The sequence below is a fragment of the Trichoderma citrinoviride genome (genome assembly GCF_003025115.1).
Source record: "Trichoderma citrinoviride strain TUCIM 6016 unplaced genomic scaffold BBK36scaffold_13, whole genome shotgun sequence".
NCBI lineage: Eukaryota > Fungi > Ascomycota > Sordariomycetes > Hypocreales > Hypocreaceae > Trichoderma > Trichoderma citrinoviride.
Genome location: NW_020194721.1, coordinates 509,388 through 526,152, shown reverse-complemented (window position 1 = coordinate 526,152; position 16,765 = coordinate 509,388). Strand labels below are relative to the sequence as shown.

Genomic DNA, 16,765 nt, shown 5'->3' with positions numbered 1-16,765 from the left:
CGAAGAGGATGGGTTGGTTAGATGCAAAGGAGGAGATTTTGTCGTATGTGCGTTGGCGAGTAGGTGGCGGGATGGCGGCGTCGAGGGAGGTTTGCGCGTAGGAGTAGGCGGTTGAGAGGAGGGTTTGTGGGCGTTTGGTGGTGTTGTCTGAGGAGCTGCTTTTGGTTACTGGGGCGGCCATGTTTTCTTTCGAGGAAAGAGATGTCCTTGTATGCAGTTTGTACTATTTCGGTGTGGTTTGTCGGACCGTGGTGGAATTGGAAGTATGGAAGAATGAGAGATGTTGGGTGTGAATGCGGGATGGGATGTTTTGGTGATACCGTAGTGAGGTATAAGGCAGATTAAGATCAATGACAGGGAGAGGCGATTGCGTGTGGGGGTGGCTGGCAGTGGCTGCGGCTGCGGCTGCACAAAATGCGGAGATGGAGAGGAAGCAAGGACGGTTGCTGAAGATTAGAGAATATGAGAACAGAATTGCTATTACTGAATGAGGGGGCAGTTTGAAATGCTCTTGTTTTGTGTTTCGCTTTTGTGCCTGATGGGGTGACTTTTCGGGCATGCGAATGACGTGGGAGGTTGCAGTGGCTGATGTCACGCAGGTTTGCAGGCGTTTGCGGACGCGGCAGCTGTGGTTCGAGGGGAGGTTCGTTGGGCATCATGATAAGGATCGAATGGGCGTCTTGGGTATATATGAGCTGCAGGTCGTTGTGGGTGTTGTTTTGCATGTGCTGGAGGATTGTGGTCCTATTTGGTAGATGTTGAGCACATGTATGGGTAGAGATACTCGAACCTGTTTAAGACAATGCTATTGGCATGTGATAACGAATGGGATCAAGGTCCTGTCCTGCATGGTCTTGATAAAGCAGGTTGTCTTTGATGCATTCACTTTCCTGCGAATTATTTGATGCCATTGTGTCTCAGAACTGCAGGGACGCAATTTCCATAGCAACAGCGGATCCGATATGTCTCTTCAACCACATCACTGTTACCCATGTTGGACGCTCTTCTTCCATCATGTTTAAGACTCACTATACCCAGTACCGTAGTAGTAAAATTGTGATTCAGTTTATTTACACATGTGATTATAATACAGGCCGCTACCAAGTACCAGAAAGGAATCTGTGATTAACAGGATCACGGCGTCGGGCAGCCCTACCCTACAAGAATTGCTGGACCGCTGGTAGAATTGGCAGAATAAGGTAGGCATTCTCGACAGGGCGGAGGATAAAGGCGGATTCACAGCTTCAGAATCCGGCACTTGGAAAACAAATCTAGTATCGCAGGGGCAGTAACTCATCCTCATTGCATGATTCGAATAATCGAACTGCATGTTGATAGGACGCTCAACATGCTGCTACGAAGTATAAGCCGTGCCAGTCCCAGCAACGCCAATACAGGGATGCTTATTCCGGGCTAGCCAAGATGAACAAGATGGACACTTCGATACTGCGATATTCAGGAACAGATCTGGTAGCCAAAAGCCAACGCAAGGCCCATACAAGGCACCATTCTACTGGCACATGGACTCGGAAGTTCTCATGAAAAAAAAGGAAAGCATGTCCAGTATGACGTCGAAAGCTGCGACAGGGATTCACGAGCTCGGAATTGCCCCTTTGGCGGGCGGCAATCCACTGCTCCCGGATGATACAGAATGCAGCTACGCAAGGCACCTGATTGCACTGCAAAAAGAGCAGTGATTCGAGGTATCCCGAGTACCCCGCCATGTACCCCGCTGTCCCGCCAGACAGGCCTCTTCTTCAAGGCACGACCCCTCCAAAAAGTGTCGACTTGGGGTTGGAATCTGATTCCGCATCTCAACCCCCATCATCACCGCGTCTCACAGCCATTGACTCGCCAAGATGGAGTACGATCCCAAGATCCGTACGTCAAACCCACCATATACTGCTTCCATCACCCTATACAAGCTTCAGCTAACTCGCGATGCAGCAAAGTCGGCGACCAGCGACCCCAAGTCCTTTGCCAGCGACTCCGTCCGCATGCGATGGCCCGTCATCATCGTGAGTGATGCCCGTCACACTAAGCCCGGCCTCAACCCAGTCTCTTACTGAATTCGAATATCCTTTGAAAGACGAGCGCCGTGGACGACGTATACAAGACCGTTTCCAGCACAGACGATGCCGAGAAGCAGGCCGAGGGCAAGAGGATTATCGAGCAGCTGGGCAACCTCAAGTACGAGATGCTGCACGATCGCAAGCTGACGTACGCCCCAATTGCTGACTCCATGTACAACACGCGACTCAAATGCTGATTTGGTACAGGCCTATCCCTGATGATGGCTTCTCAGAGGAGGTTGCTGCCTACAACAAGGAGCTGGAGCAGCTGGGCACTCCCTCCTGGTTCCAGGTCCCTTGGCTCTTTGCCGAGTGCTACATGTACCGGTATGTCGCAAGCTGATGCTTGATTCCGATTGTTTACTGACCATGCTAATCCTTGTATAGTCGCATCTCCAGCTTCTTCAGAATGACAGAGAAGTGGAGGAGCTATGACATCTTTGCCCGCCAAAAGACCGACACATTCCGAAGCTCTCGCAGTGCCGTCGTCGAGCTCGCCGCCAGATACGTAGACATCATCTCAAAGATCCGCGCCGACAAGAACGCCGCCCACGACGCCGAGGCCGAGAAGATCCTCTTCATCGAAATGTGCGAGGTCTGCTTGTGGGGCAACGCCACCGACTTGTCGCTCCTCACCAACATGACCTACGACGACATCCAAAAGCTGCAGGGCAGCGAGGCGAGAAAGGCTGCCGAGAAGAACATACTCGTCAACAACCTCCCCGAGACCTATAATTTGCTCAAGAAGGCCCGGGCGGAGGGCAAGAAGGAGCGCCGCGTGGACTTTGTTCTCGACAATGCCGGTTTCGAGCTCTACGTCGACCTGGTCCTGGCCGGCTTTCTTCTCAACACAGGCCTGGCTACCCACGTTGTGCTTCGGCCCAAGTCCATCCCTTGGTTCGTCTCTGACGTTCTCCCCGCCGACTTTGCTGCCCTGCTCAGCGCCCTCGCCGACCCTAAGCGATTCTTCGAAGCCCCGACGGAGGAAGAAAAGGTCGCCGACAGGACGCCTCCTCCTCTGTCAGAGAAGGAGGTGGAGAATCTGCGTTCTGTCTTCCACGACTGGGCGGGTATGCACGGCGAAGGCCAGATGAGTATCCGACCCAACAGATATTGGACCGCGGCTGGCTCTTTCTGGCGACTTCCTCACGAGGCCCCCGAGCTGTACGAGGATCTGAAGGAAGCTGAGCTCGTCATCTTCAAGGGTGACTTGAACTACCGGAAACTCGTTGCTGATGTAAGTGACTCGTTTGGCGAGATTCACGTCTCCGATTACTGACGTCTTTCAGGCTTGGTGGGATCCAACCACACCTTTCCAAGAAGCTATTGGTCCTATGGGTGCCGGCTCCGGTGTCAATGTCCTGGCGCTCCGGACCTGCAAAGCCGATGTTGTTGTCGATCTTCCTCCTGGTAAGGATGAGGAGCTGAGGGCTCTCGAGGGCGGCGGCGGCGATACCGGGGCCAGGAAGTGGGCGTGGGGTGGCAAGTGGGCGGTCGTGTCTTTGTCTCAGGGCAAATGATGCGGGTGACATATCGGCGATATCGTGTCACTGGATGACGGTCTGTTTAATCTACAAAACTGGAAAGAAGGCTCATAGATGAAGCATATAGAGCGCGAAAAGAGGTATATATCATAGACGACGTCCTATTTATCTCTTTGTGTGCGACGCAAACAAGCCTGGAGAATCATTCATCGAAAGTGGGAGTGAAAGACAGTTCTTGACGTATTTAGCTACCTATATAAAGTACAGAAGATGACAAAATATCATTTTTGACTATTATTTTTACCAACAACATTTTCACAATCCACCTAGAGAAAGTAAAAAAATGAAAGAAGGAGAAAAAGTAACCTCTTTGTACCTAGTAATTTTCGTGTTTTGCCCATCAAGACCCCTCTTTCTTCCCCCTTTTTCCCTTCCTCTTCCCTCTCTCTTTCCCACCTTTTTCTCTTACATCCTGCCATCCCCATTTCCTCAAAAAGAACGTTCGCCTTTACCAAATCCTTCGGCCCCTGAATCCGTAAGACGGCGGCAGCTCATACGACGGGGTGTCGTAAGACGGCGGCGGACCGTACGAGGGGATAGTAGGGACGGGGTACTCGCTCTTCGAAGAGGTGCTGGTAGAAGATGCGGTTCCAGTAGTCGAGGTTTCGGTGCTGGAGGCCTCAGTGCTAGAAGTCTCCGTGCTGGAAGTTTCAGTGCTGGAGGACTTTGCGGTGGTTGAAGTGTAGAGTGTCGTTGAAGACGGCGACGACGAAGAAGAAGCAGCAGAAGATGAAGAGGTAGACAAGGAAGAAGAAGAAGAAGAAGATGTTGCTGAGGGCTGGGTGATTGCGTCTGCGGAGGAGGCGTATGACACTGTGGATGTTTGGGTGGTATACGTGGTCAGGATGGTCAAGACGGAAGAGGATGAAGTCGAAGATGAAGCCGAGGACGAAGTTGAGCTAGAAACAGATGTGGATGTTGCAGAAGATGGGGGTGGGGAGTAGGGCGGGGAGTAGTACGTCGTTGTGGCGGAAGTTTCACTTGAGGGTGGCGAATACGGCGAGCTCGTGGACGTGAAAGTGGAAGTGGAAAATGTCGTGGCCGGCGCGGCGGAAGCGTCGGTTGTGATGCTTGAGCTTGAAGAAGGGAGGATGTAGCTTGTTGTGGATGTGCTGAGGGACGATGATTGGGAGGAGGAGCTTGTGGTGGAGGCTGTGGCTGACTGTGAAGAGTAGCTTCCGGAGGATGTAGCGGCAGTTGACTGGGAAGAGTAGCTCCCGAAGGAAGTAGAGGCGGTTGAGTTGGGGAGAGTGTAGATGGGGGAAGATGAGTCGGTGCAGGATGTATAAGATGAGGATTGGGTTGTGCCGGGGAGGGCGGAGGAGTCGGTTGTTTCGGTTCCGGATTGGGTTGTTGAGGCTGTGGACTGGGTTGAGCCCGAGGATGATGAAGAGGGAGTGCCAGAATACGTGGTAGTGTGCCTGGTAATGATTGACGTGGACGGCTGGTTGTTCCTTGACGATGTTCCTGACGATGAACCGCTGGTGCTTGCGGATGTATATCCGGAAGAAGTTTCTGTTGACGATTCGGTGGAAGATTGACCGCTTGTAGTGGAGGCTGTTCCGGAAGTTGACTGGCTGGTGATTGTGGAAGCAGATTCCGTTGAAGATGCGGTCGAGGATTGCCCGGTGGATTGAGAAGCGGTAGAGTAACCGGTCACTGAGGTAGATCCAGTAGACAATCCAGTGGACGATCCAGTGGACGATCCAACTGAGGAGCTTGTCAATGTCTGAGTGGAGTATCCTGTTGAAGATTCGGAAGTCTCGGTGGATGTGCCGGATGTCAGTGTGGAATAACCTGTGGATTCCGTGGAGGATTCAGTTGAAGTCGCTGCGGAAGAACCGGTTGTAGTCTCTGTGGATGTTTCCGTAGAGGTATCCGCGGAGCTGCCTGTGGAGGATGCTGTAGAGGCACTGGTCGAAGTGCTTGAGGCATAACCGGTAGACGACCCAGTGGAAGATTCAGTGGAAGGCCCAGTTGAATAACCAGTAGAAGAACCCGAGGAGCTGCCCGATGGAATGGAGCTATAGCTCTGCGAGCCGGAGCTTCCCGGCACCGTCACAGTCTGCGTAATAGTCGAACTCAGCGTCGTCAACGTCGTACTCTCAGCTGTACTCGCGGTCGCACTTCCAGAACTCGTAGAGGAGCCACGAGCTTGCGTCGTGGTGGCGAATATGAAGGTGGTCTCCCGAGTAGACCCCGACGTCGAATAAGACGACGCAGCGGAAGACGAAGAAGAAGCGAGAGAGGACACAGACGAGGATGAATCAGAGGCCGTGGAGGAAGATGGAGTTCCAGTAGAAGAAGAGCCAGCAGAGGAAGACGACCCTGTGCTCTCCGTAGCAGCGGAGGACGTGCTGCCAGGGAGCTGGCTCGAGTCACTGGTGACACCAGAGGTAGCCGTGACGGTAGTCGAAGAAGTGACGCTCTTGACAGATTGATACGTCTCCGTCTTGGTGACAGTGGTAGCAGTGCCGGTGTCATAGGTGCTATACGATGCCGTGGGAGGGGAATACGTCCCTTGCGAGTAGCTCGATCCAGAAGACGCAGAGCCCGTGGTGGATATACCCGTAGAGGCGGACTTGGATCCAGTCTCGCTCTCCATCGAGGAGGTGGACACGGTCAGGGTGGCGGTGGAAGTGCAGCTGGTCACGACGGAATAGAATGACGAGGGACAATCTGTGACTGTCTCCGTTTTGGTGGTCGTGACGGTCACGGTTCTATCCGTTGCGGCCACGAGATTGGCTCTGCTGTCATGTCAGTATAATGTAGTATATCTTCGTGTTGTCCTCTGGTAGAGAGGGCTTACCCGAGGCCAAGAAAGGCCAGGACGACTGTTTTGTTCACCATGGTGGCGGATTCTTCAGCGAAGGTGGTTTTTGAACGAAGGTAAGTAGAACGAGTGACTGTAAAGGAGAGGACTGATGTTTCGATCTGTGTCGATGCAGTGAAGAATAAGAGTCATTGAACTCAAGCTACTCGAGCAGCTTCTCAACCTTTATACCTCTAGAGACCCTCGAAGGCCTCCAAGATGGCACAAGAGGCTCTCCGCTCGAGTCCGTACCGCAACGCTGCACGATCCCGCCTCCCGACGGCTTCGCACCGCGCCTTCATTTCCGCTTGACGTTACTCGATGTGATCCAAGCTCCTTCATCATCGTGGTGCTATGCTACGAGATCGTCTTGCAATCTGTTTAGAGAGCGTCATAGCTTGCAACCTCTGTTCAACAGTAGTCTAGCTTTCGATTGGAGTGACTCCTGACGCCGTGAATCCAGAGCTATTGTTTCAATCAGGGACATGCCGATCCCAGTCGCACGAGATGCCACGAGCCGCAGACTAAAGACATTCTCAGCTGCCGTGGACCCTTTCTTCTCTGGACCATACAGCAGCTCCTTGCTGTGGACACAACATACATATCGAGCATCGTTCGATATGGTACCATATGCACGAGGCATGGACCTGGCAAGCATATCATGGACTTGATGAGACGATGGATCGAGAGGCTACTGATTTCTAATGCGATTTCGGAATGGTTGCCGAGAGTATATGCATGTTTCCACCTGTGTTCTTGTGCTATTGAATCTTGGGTACCTGCATAGGTGCCGTGGCTCGGCGCCCTGGATCGTTGAGATATTCTTCCGAGTCTGTCAACGATGATCTCGAGACTCAAGAGTTATCTACCAAATCACGCTGGGCTCATGAGTCAAAATGGAATTGCCGAGTACAAATGGGCAGTATCTGTTGTATAATCCCCCTATAGAATTGCCTCCACGATGAAATATACCTGTGATAGACCGCCCCGATGCAGTCCACTAGGACACGCTCACCCAGAATGCCCCCCTCGGCACTGCAAATTCGTCTGTTTCAAATACAGACAGCTAATATGGATAGACACATGGCCAGAGTCTCAGACAACGTGCGCAATTCCCTGGTGGCGCAGTAAAAAAAAATCCTCACCGGCTCAACTCGCAGCTGTAAAGAAAAGCTCAATTGTGCAACGGAGCCCCTCGCGTGGCGGTGATACCGTTAACCTCCGCCTATACGACGGCGATGTGCTCCAGCTAAAAGGCACAGCATGACATACTGCATATATAAACGAGATGGATGATGCCCGTAGAATTAAGGGGGCAAGATCTCGTTGGTGGTGGCACAGCGGCGTGCATCGGTGTTTCGATGCCGTATAGCTGTGATGATGAAAGCACCAAGATCGATGCCGGTTACACATGGGCGAACAGAGGCGATGGAATCAATTAATCAAACGATTGCTACAAGCGACCTGCATATGCATTGCATCCGATGCGTACGAAGAATACAGTTTTCTTTTTGTTGGTTCCCACCCCGCTTACAGAGAGGCCTTGAGAATCTTGAAGGCGTCCTCGCGATCGCCCTTGAAGCGCTGCTCAGCAGTCTTCCAGTTAATGACCTTCCAGATGTTCTCCACATAGGCAGCTTTGCCGTTGAGATACTATGCGAGTCATTCGGTTAGCCAGACGTGACCAAGACGAGAGCATCTCAGTGAAACTCACCTGCAGGTAGTATGCATGCTCCCACATGTCGATGCCAAAAACCGGCACCTCTCCCCCAACGACCGGGTCCTGGTCCTTGGTAGTCACAATCCGCAGTCCATTCCCCTCCTTGACCAGCCATCCCCAGCCACTGCCCTGAATACCGAGCAGCGCCTTGCCCATGGCCTCCTTGAACTTGTCCAGGCTGCCCCAGGTCTTGGCAATCTCGGCCGTCAGTTCGGGCGCGGCGCTGGCGGGGTCCGCGTCGGGGGAGGACGCCGGGCAGAGGTTCTCCCAGAAGAGGGAGTGGTTGATGTGGCCGCCGCCGTTGAACTTGATGGCGGCCTGGAGGGCGATCTGGGAGGGCACGTCGTTGGCGGAAAGGGCGGCGGCATAGGTCTTGAGGGCGTTGTTGAGGTTGGTCACGTAGGTCTGGTGGTGCTTGCTGTGGTGGAGCTCCATGATTTGGGCCGAGATGCTGGGCTCGAGGGCCTGGTGGTGGTGGTGATGAGCATGATGGTCAGCATCATGAGGAGTACCGTGATAGACTGGAGGTGAAGCAGGGCAGACTCACATCGTAGGCATATGGCAGTGCCGGCAGGGAAAAGGTTCCGACGGACATGGTGGGCTCAAAGGAGTTGGTTGGGACGTTGGTGCTGGCAAAGTCTGGCTTGACGGGGACTTGAGAAGAGAGACAGCCGAGAGGCAGCAGAGAGAGAGCCGTGAGGAGGACGAGTCGGGAGGCCATTTTCGTCAGTCAGAGCACGGCCTAATACTATCAACACCAGAGGGACGGGGTCAGCACACATGACTAATGCACGGATCGATTCATACAGAATGCATCCATGATTTCATATTCGTCATCCATCTGCACCTGCTCTCCTTTCTCTGCCATCAGGGTTCTCAGCGTAATCGCGAGCATTTGCGCTCAAACTTGCTCACGTCCGGTTGCCGCATGGGGAAGGGGGGCGGGAAACGGAGCGCCGTGATTGGGCCGCCGCGACACACCGTTTCAAACGGGGCCTCGTTGCTGTTTGCGTGAGATGCGCAGCAAATGAAACATGCTCAGGCAGATCACCTGGAAGGGCAAGTAAAGCAAATGGAGGAACGAGACCGGCATTTGTGGTCTGTGAAGGGGATTGCCGGCGGTATAAAAAGGTTCTTTGTCTGGGGTTTTGGCTCTTCATCTTGACAAAGCCGCCTTAAAGAAGCTCCTTCACCAACTCTCTCTCCAGCAGCCTCTTGTTATCAAAGACACATACAACCACCAGCACATTCTTCACATCTTGACCGAAACGGCACAAAGAATAAAGCCATCATGTGCGGCCCGGAAACCACAAACAGGCCTCGTGGAGGCGCACTCGCTGCCCTCAGCTCGCTCGACGACGCCGGCCACTCAACAACCTGCGGCGATCTCGCCTTTCACACCCCAGGCCTGCCAGAGAGCAACGAGGCGACACACGTGAGACTGATGCCAGATGCCGCCTACAATGCAAAGACGCTCTCAGACCTCCTCGTGGTGATTCAGTGCGTGCTTAACTTCACTTGAGAACCCCCTCTCCTAATGGCTCTCACGAAGCTAACGTCGCACAGCTCAAGCGGTGACCCGAGAAGGAGAATAGAGGACTGCGGCACGTTCCAAAAGTTTGGCTTCCCCACGACAGCCGACTCATTCAGCGACACGCGGGCGTTCGTCGAGCTTCCGCTCAGCAAGCCGCTTCTGCTCGAGGTTGGGAACGAGGGCATCATCGGGCGGCGCGTCTCGCTGTACTCTAGGGCGGCCCCTAATAGAGTCGTTGCCGAGGGCATCGTGGGCGTCAACTTTCTCAGGGCGCCCCAGCCGTCTCTCGGGATGGTGCAGGAGTGACGGGGGCCATCAAGGTTGTGATGCGACTTGCATGCACCTTGATGGACAGATAGAAGGACGAGGCTTGATGCAGAACACTTGCTGCGCGAGTCCGAAGGAGGGGAAACCAGAAGTATATCTCCTTACCTGTGGCGGGTAAACGGGGTGTTATCTGCAACGTGAAATGTGATGGGTATCTGGCGTTTGGGTGTTGAAGTCGGCAACGTGGCTTCACGATGTTAGCATGGAACAGCGGGATACACGGCAATCCAGGCAGCTGGAGCATGAGATTGAGGCACTAACAGCTTAGCTAGGATTATATCTGATTGTTTGAGTTACGGCGACTGAATTTGTTGAAGATGGATTATACTGGAATGCGTTGATGAAGCTTGATGATGGTGGTTGAACTGATTGCGACAGCTACGGGGCCGAGTGCCCGAGAGCCGGTCGGAGCATTTGAAGTCCGAGATCCTCTCGCATGATAAGCTGTCGCCATCTCCCACCTCTGAGATAGCTTTGCTACCCGTAGTGATCTCGTCATCTCTAACTTTATGCTATGGGATATTCCACACAAGGCACGATTCTGCACATGAAACAAGTTCTCGTGAAGATGCAAAAATGAGCAATGATGCTTGTGTAAGGCAGCTTCATGATGGACCTACCATGGGCTTCCATGAGCCGGAGTTAGGACCGCCCGGGCGGAAATATCCGAGCAAGAAGCATTACGTGATCCAGCTGAACCGAGAACTCAGTGCATCCCTCATGCCATTTGTGTCACGACATGACCAAGAATTTCTAATCGTGATTCTTCCCGTATAATCCTTTACAATAACAATGTCGACTCCCGCAAAGCCGCAAAACGTGTGCCGGGGATGCAGATCGAGAAAAAAGAGATGCGATGTAAGATTGATGACAACACCACTAACAGCCCAGCCCCGTCTTACCTAATTCGTGATATCAGGGCAGCCGACCGTCTTGTTCCTCCTGTTTAGCCAGAGGAGACCTTTGCTACTATGAGAAAAGCAACAGACACAGCCTCCGTGGTGGCCGGGTCATTGGTCGACCAAATAGCAGCATGTCCTATCCTTCCGCTTCTCAGGTCTGGAGCTCGTGGCCGATAGACGACGTTGACGCGTTGCTGGGACTCGAGGCCACTGAGATGGACCTTGTTCCGCCTCTGCAAGACACGTTTGGGTGGGCTTTGCCCAATGGCGAGTTACCAGCAGTTGATGCTATGAATCTCCCTCTTGAACGTCAAACATGCCTCACTCTGTCTCATGATGCCGAATCGGCAACTCCACCGTCAGAGCTCAAATTGCCTGACCTGCCAGACATCTTGCAGCTCATCGATCTCTTCTTTGAGAAGTGCTATCACTACTTTCCCGTAATCCACAAGCAGACCGCACTAGACGCCATCAAATCCGAAGGAACCGACGGCATACCATTGGTACTACTCTATGCCATCATCGCCGCTGCAGCAGCTGTCCACCCCAACTGCCGGATCCGACAATCACAGCGGGCCTGGTACGAACAGGCAAAGAGTCTAGTATCAAAAGAGATACAGCAGCCGCACCACGTCCTTCAAACGTTACAGGCTGCGATAGTAGTAATCTACCTAGGGCTGGCCCTCGTCGACTATTCGTCCTCCATTATCATTCTCGGCGAGGCTTGGAGAAAGACTGTTGCCGTCGGTCACAGTTATGGCGACGGACTGCGGAATCTGATTGTACAGACGCTGGGAACACAAGAAAAGGCCAAGTGGATAGAGAAAGAAGAGATTAAGAGGATCTCATGGATGCTCTTCATCATGGACCGTGGGATGTGCTATCCTATTGGATTGATGCATGCGATTGATGATCGGAGGATGAAGATGGAGTTTCCCATGTCGGAGGATGACTTTCAGAGCACTGAAGCACCGCCTTCATGCTCTATGGATCGATTCACCTACAATCTGGATACTCTCATAACGACGATGCGAGACAGAAGCCTGCGGGGCTCAGCAACGCAGCTGCAGTACATCATTCTGGGATACGCACTCCTAGGGCGCATCAGCGAAGCACTCGACCATACCGACGACGGTGACGAGGCACGCAGAGAGCGACTGGACACCCTCTGCGCACAACTTGCCAAGATCCGGCTGATACTTCCTCGCTCCGCCACAGAGCTCTCCATGGCCAAATACGATGAGTTCACGGGAGTCGTTTGGCTCAACATTGTCCTCAACGCATGCACGGCTCTTTTACACCACCGACCTCTCCGCGAAGGAGAGTCCCTCGACGATGCTGAAACAGATATAGCCAGGCACTGGCCCTACTGCGTTGCTGCTGCACGAAACACGATATCTATCCTACGAGACGCCTCTCGAGTATCCATCGACTTCGTCAGCAACGCGCACTTTCCGTGTCTGATATTCACCACCTCCCGAATACTCCTCGTCGAGTATTTCTACCCCTCTAAATGCGACAAGAGCGCTCGTGATCCAAAACTTCGTGAAGATCTCGAGGTAGTTGCCTTGACATACATCAGAATGAGAGAAGAGTGGCGTGGCTTGGGACAAAAGTTTGGCAAGGGAATGTATTACTATTTACACCGAGGGGAGGAGTTTGCGCGTGAGACAAAGGCCGCTGGTGCGAGGACCTTGCTCGGCGTCTGTGATACCTGGATCACCATTCCCGATGATTTTGATCTCACTATCCCGGGATGAAGGTATGGCGCATTACTATAGAGAACCACTACATTAGACAGGCAAGGCAGTCTATTTCTTCATTCGAAGCAACTCTATGGTCAAGAGTCAAGACGATCTTGCTCTCCTTCCACTTCAAATACCGAAAAGACTCTTACTCTCCCCAACAAGCCGGCCCCCATCCGTCGTAAAAATCGCCCCCGTCGCAAACGAATCCTTCATCGAATACACATACGCCTCCGCAACCTCCTGCGGCGTCCCCACCGTCCCTGTAATCGCCCAGTCCCGGAACCCCTGCAGCACGCCCTCCCTATGCTCCTCGGGAATCATGTCCAGCAGCTCCGTCTGCACGGCGCCCAGCCGCACGCAGTTGCACCTCACGGGGCGCAGGTCGACGGCGAGCCCCCGCGTGAGAGACTCCGTGCCGCCTCCGGCAAAGGCGACGACGGACCAGTTGGGCAAGGGCCGCCAGGTGTTTGTCCCGCCGGTGAGGGTGAAGGAGCTGGATACGCTCGGGTTGATGTACTTGTGGAGGTGCTTGGCGACGATGATGGCGCCGGCGTTGCGGACCTGGTTGATGGCTTGGATGTCCTTTACGGTGGTTTCCTTTAGACCCGAAGTCTTGAGGGCATCGCCCGCCGTGAACACCACGTGGTCGAGTTTACCGTCCTTGGTGGCAAACTCCAAGAGCTCGACGACGCTCTGGTCGACGGTGTCGGGGTTGCCGAGGTCGACTGTTTTGGCGGAGAGGAGCTTGCTCGCGTCGCCGAGGTTGGCGGCCTTGATGTGCTCCTGGAGACGGGAGGCGGCCTTGTCGAGCTTGGTCTGGTTGGAGCTGCTGATGGTGACGTGGGCGCCGTGCTCGAGGGCGGCTTCAGCGACGCAGAAGCCTACGCCGGAGGAGGCTCCGATGACGAGGACGCGTTTGCCTTGGAGCTTGTTGACGTATTTCAGGGCGGACATGGTGATGGTGAGGACGGAACTTGCTGTAAGTTAGGATTGTTGAAGATGGTTTTTTTGTGGTGTGTAAGAAGAGGGCTTGTTGATGGGCGATGAAATGCGTAAATACAATCCAAACTAAGTTGCTGATGATGTTGAAAGTATCCGCGAGATCATTGCTGGAGGTGGTCGTCTTTATATGTTTCGACTTACAAGCACTTACAACCGATTTCTGTGTACGATTCACTGCCATATCGGGACGATCGTGTCGGCGCTTCTGTCTTAGCGGCGGCGACGGGCCGCTAGCGTCGCCGCTTGATGGGATTGATTTGATTGGCTAGAAATTCATAGCAAGCGATGTGCTCAGGCAGGAGTGTGTATGAAATACCTTACGAAGGGAAATTTATCGCGACATTTACCCCCGGGACATACGTGTTATACCTCAAAGGTATGGTCAGTTACGGGACTGAGTACCTATCAAGCCTCACGCCTGACTTAACGTTCCCATTCAGTACCTCAGATGTTCGTCTCTGGCAATCTTCAAAATCACTTTCTACATCAATTAAAACATAGGTACTGGGCAAGTAATAAGTGATAGGGAGTTGTGCCTAATTTGACAAATCGCCTTTGAGGAGCTTGCGTTTCGAGAGGCTTGCTAAGCCGGGCATGAGGCTTAACAGTTGACCCTCAAGTTATATGTGTTCTGCGCGTATCTTTTTCCAACAGAAATGCAACACCGAGTCACACTTTTCAGACACATGGCTCAGCATCACAGCACCGCTTTTTCATAATAAAAATAAATGCAAATTGCTTTGCAGCTTAGACTGTCTATAAACATTGCTGGAATTGGAAGTGGTACATACCTGCGCGCATGGCTGTGTGGGTTAAAGAGGCCTTTGCGACGATCCTTTCCCTTGATTTCTGGGTGATAAGTTTAGGTAGATGAAACGTTGAAAGATACAACCGTACACATACACATTACTACGGCCTTCGTGGTATAACATAAAGGCTCTATCCTCCGGTGGTAATTGGCGGGACATATACCTTAGTTACCAGTACGAAGTGCGGCGTGATTGGTTCCAAGACTCATGAAGCTGTTCTGCCTTGTTCTCTACCTAGCGTTCTTCCCGGGCCATACAAAACGTAGGTGCAGGTCATCTTTGAGGCTTATCCATGTAAGGCGTGCAGGCTAATATATGCATCATCTTCGCGGCCTATCAGGTCATGGAAACGAGTGAGGCTGAGTCGCTCCAATGAAGTAGTTGGGCAAGCAGCAATCAATGCCTAAAGCTTCCATGAAGCCAAGGCAGGAACAATGAGTTCTGTCTTCTGATGACCAACGTCTCCAGACGCGATATTCCAGCTTTAGCTGATGACGCTCCCAACATCGTCGCTCTCCAACTAGATCAGAGAGTATCCAAGCGAAAGAAGGTTTGTCCGTCCAGTACTCCTCAACGAGCTTTTGGGCTGAGCGCTGAACTTCCACGAAGCAACAGAATCCGCGACAACGTCTTGCTTCCTGCATCCGACCAACAAAAACGGTCTTTTTCTTGGAATTATCCACAAAATTCCATTCGACACCACTTATAACGCTCTTCGATCATCGGAATCCTTCATACGCCGAGCTACACATCGAGATCATCGACGATCTGACGCCGGGTCTGCATTGGAATGCAGAGTAACAACAACAGAGAATATACTGTAGGATGGATCTGTGCCCTCCCGATCGAGCTCGTCGCGGCAGAGGCAATGCTGGATGAGAGATACGAAGACTACAGAAGTGGCCAGTACACGCTCGGCCGCATTGGTCCTCATTACGTCGTCATGGCATGTCTTCCGGCAGGCTTGATAGGCACCAATGCTGCCGCCACCGTTGCAACCAAGATGGTTTGCAACTTCCCGTCAATTCGATTCGGCCTAATGGTAGGCATCGGCGGCGGTGTTCCAAGCGAAGACTTTGATATTCGACTTGGAGATGTCGTGGTCAGTCTACCAGATAAAGGATATGGTGGAGTTGTCCAGTATGACTTCGGAAAGACACGTCCGGGGGAGTTCGAGATGACCGGGTTTCTCAACGCACCGCCCACTGCCCTGCTGGAAGCTGTTTCGGCGCTTCGAGCAAAGCATCTCTCTGGGAAGAGCAAGCTACCGGAAAACATTCATGCGGCCACCCATCAACTCCAGTTCGCTCTTGAGACGACGAGAACTGATATGCTCTTTGAACCAGACTATGACCACATAGAAGGCTCAACATGTGAAAGATGCAGCAAGGAACGGTTGATCACGAGGAGACCACGGCATCAAGATGTTGCAATTCATTATGGTACAATTGCCTCTGGAAATCAGGTCATGAGAGACGGCAGCACCAGAGACAGCCTTAGCTCAAAGCTCGGGGGCGTCCTTTGCTTCGAAATGGAAGCCGCAGGCCTCATGAACAGTTTTCCCTGCCTCGTCATCCGCGGTATCTGCGACTATGCAGATTCACACAAGAACAAGGCATGGCAGCCTTATGCAGCGATGACTGCCGCGGCATATGCCAAAGAGGTTTTAACAGTCATACCTGGGACCGAAGTAACAAAGACAGAAGTTGTCGACGAAGCGACAAAAGCTGTACGATGATCATTCCAAATGGCGACTAAGAATCAAAAACTGACTGGAATGCTTGTGCACAGGATATGATCCGAGCTGAAGTTGAATGCGACATTGATACCGTGGACCTGGATTGGTTCCTTTTTGTTTTACCTGTCACTGACCAAGCAGCGTTCAATCATATGCCACCAATAGATTGTGACGACAGCGAATACTGCTGGGTTTTCAGAAACCTAGACTTTTGGAACTGGGATAACGCCAGTCGTGGAATTCTCTGGCTGAGCGGGCCACCGAAGTGTCATATGCGAACAGTTGCGTCATTCATCTTGCAGCGAGAGATTGGTCGAGCTTCCAAGACACAGCAGCGGGTCATTTCCTACTTCTTCCCCCTTGTCTCAACAAATATAGTGTCTCTCGCAACGGTGATTAGAGCACTTGCTTACCAGATCATGTCGTCTGCAGTTGAGGCCAAGCGGGCGCAAATGGTTCGCATTTTTCTGCGAAGTATTCTGAGCCATATCTCCAAGATAAAGACCTCGGGCCAATTTCTTCAATGCTTCTCTCGCTATTACAACACGCACATCCAT

General features: G+C 52.6%; 7 protein-coding genes across 7 annotated transcripts; 4 read left to right on the top strand and 3 right to left on the bottom strand.

Moving 5' to 3' along the window:
- Positions 1–1,859: 1,859 nt before the first annotated feature.
- Positions 1,860–3,592, top strand: BBK36DRAFT_1171653 (DUF89-domain-containing protein; the record flags this gene model as incomplete). The annotated part of the gene is made up of 6 exons (XM_024895607.1): positions 1,860–1,881; positions 1,948–2,018; positions 2,090–2,220; positions 2,280–2,399; positions 2,460–3,309; positions 3,362–3,592. 6 exons carry the CDS (start codon positions 1,860–1,862, stop codon positions 3,590–3,592), a joined length of 1,425 nt encoding a protein of 474 aa, XP_024746741.1.
- Positions 3,593–4,064: 472 nt separating this feature from the next.
- Positions 4,065–6,466, bottom strand: BBK36DRAFT_1181907 (hypothetical protein; the record flags this gene model as incomplete). The annotated part of the gene is made up of 7 exons (XM_024896279.1): positions 4,065–4,242; positions 4,282–4,394; positions 4,431–5,037; positions 5,096–5,413; positions 5,603–5,640; positions 5,673–6,363; positions 6,426–6,466. 7 exons carry the CDS (start codon positions 6,464–6,466, stop codon positions 4,065–4,067), a joined length of 1,986 nt encoding a protein of 661 aa, XP_024746740.1.
- A 1,205-nt stretch (positions 6,467–7,671) lies between these two features.
- BBK36DRAFT_1136311 (manganese superoxide dismutase) lies at positions 7,672–8,613 on the bottom strand (the record flags this gene model as incomplete). The annotated part of the gene is made up of 4 exons (XM_024892940.1): positions 7,672–7,786; positions 7,828–7,862; positions 7,953–8,081; positions 8,143–8,613. Coding segments are annotated over 2 exons (594 nt in total), but the record flags the coding sequence as incomplete, so codon positions are not given.
- Positions 8,614–9,439: 826 nt separating this feature from the next.
- On the top strand, positions 9,440–9,988 carry BBK36DRAFT_1126414 (hypothetical protein; the record flags this gene model as incomplete). The annotated part of the gene is made up of 2 exons (XM_024891378.1): positions 9,440–9,648; positions 9,715–9,988. The coding sequence occupies 2 exons, from the start codon at positions 9,440–9,442 to the stop codon at positions 9,986–9,988; spliced, it is 483 nt and encodes a 160-aa protein (XP_024746738.1).
- Positions 9,989–11,042: 1,054 nt separating this feature from the next.
- On the top strand, positions 11,043–12,671 carry BBK36DRAFT_1143900 (hypothetical protein; the record flags this gene model as incomplete). The annotated part of the gene is made up of 1 exon (XM_024893634.1): positions 11,043–12,671. One exon carries the CDS (start codon positions 11,043–11,045, stop codon positions 12,669–12,671), a length of 1,629 nt encoding a protein of 542 aa, XP_024746737.1.
- A 114-nt stretch (positions 12,672–12,785) lies between these two features.
- BBK36DRAFT_1181897 (dehyrdogenase/reductase domain-containing protein) lies at positions 12,786–13,613 on the bottom strand (the record flags this gene model as incomplete). The annotated part of the gene is made up of 1 exon (XM_024896278.1): positions 12,786–13,613. The coding sequence occupies one exon, from the start codon at positions 13,611–13,613 to the stop codon at positions 12,786–12,788; it is 828 nt and encodes a 275-aa protein (XP_024746736.1).
- Positions 13,614–15,260: 1,647 nt separating this feature from the next.
- BBK36DRAFT_1126217 (purine and uridine phosphorylase) lies at positions 15,261–16,208 on the top strand (the record flags this gene model as incomplete). The annotated part of the gene is made up of 1 exon (XM_024891359.1): positions 15,261–16,208. The coding sequence occupies one exon, from the start codon at positions 15,261–15,263 to the stop codon at positions 16,206–16,208; it is 948 nt and encodes a 315-aa protein (XP_024746735.1).
- Between the last annotated feature and the right edge of the window lie 557 nt (positions 16,209–16,765).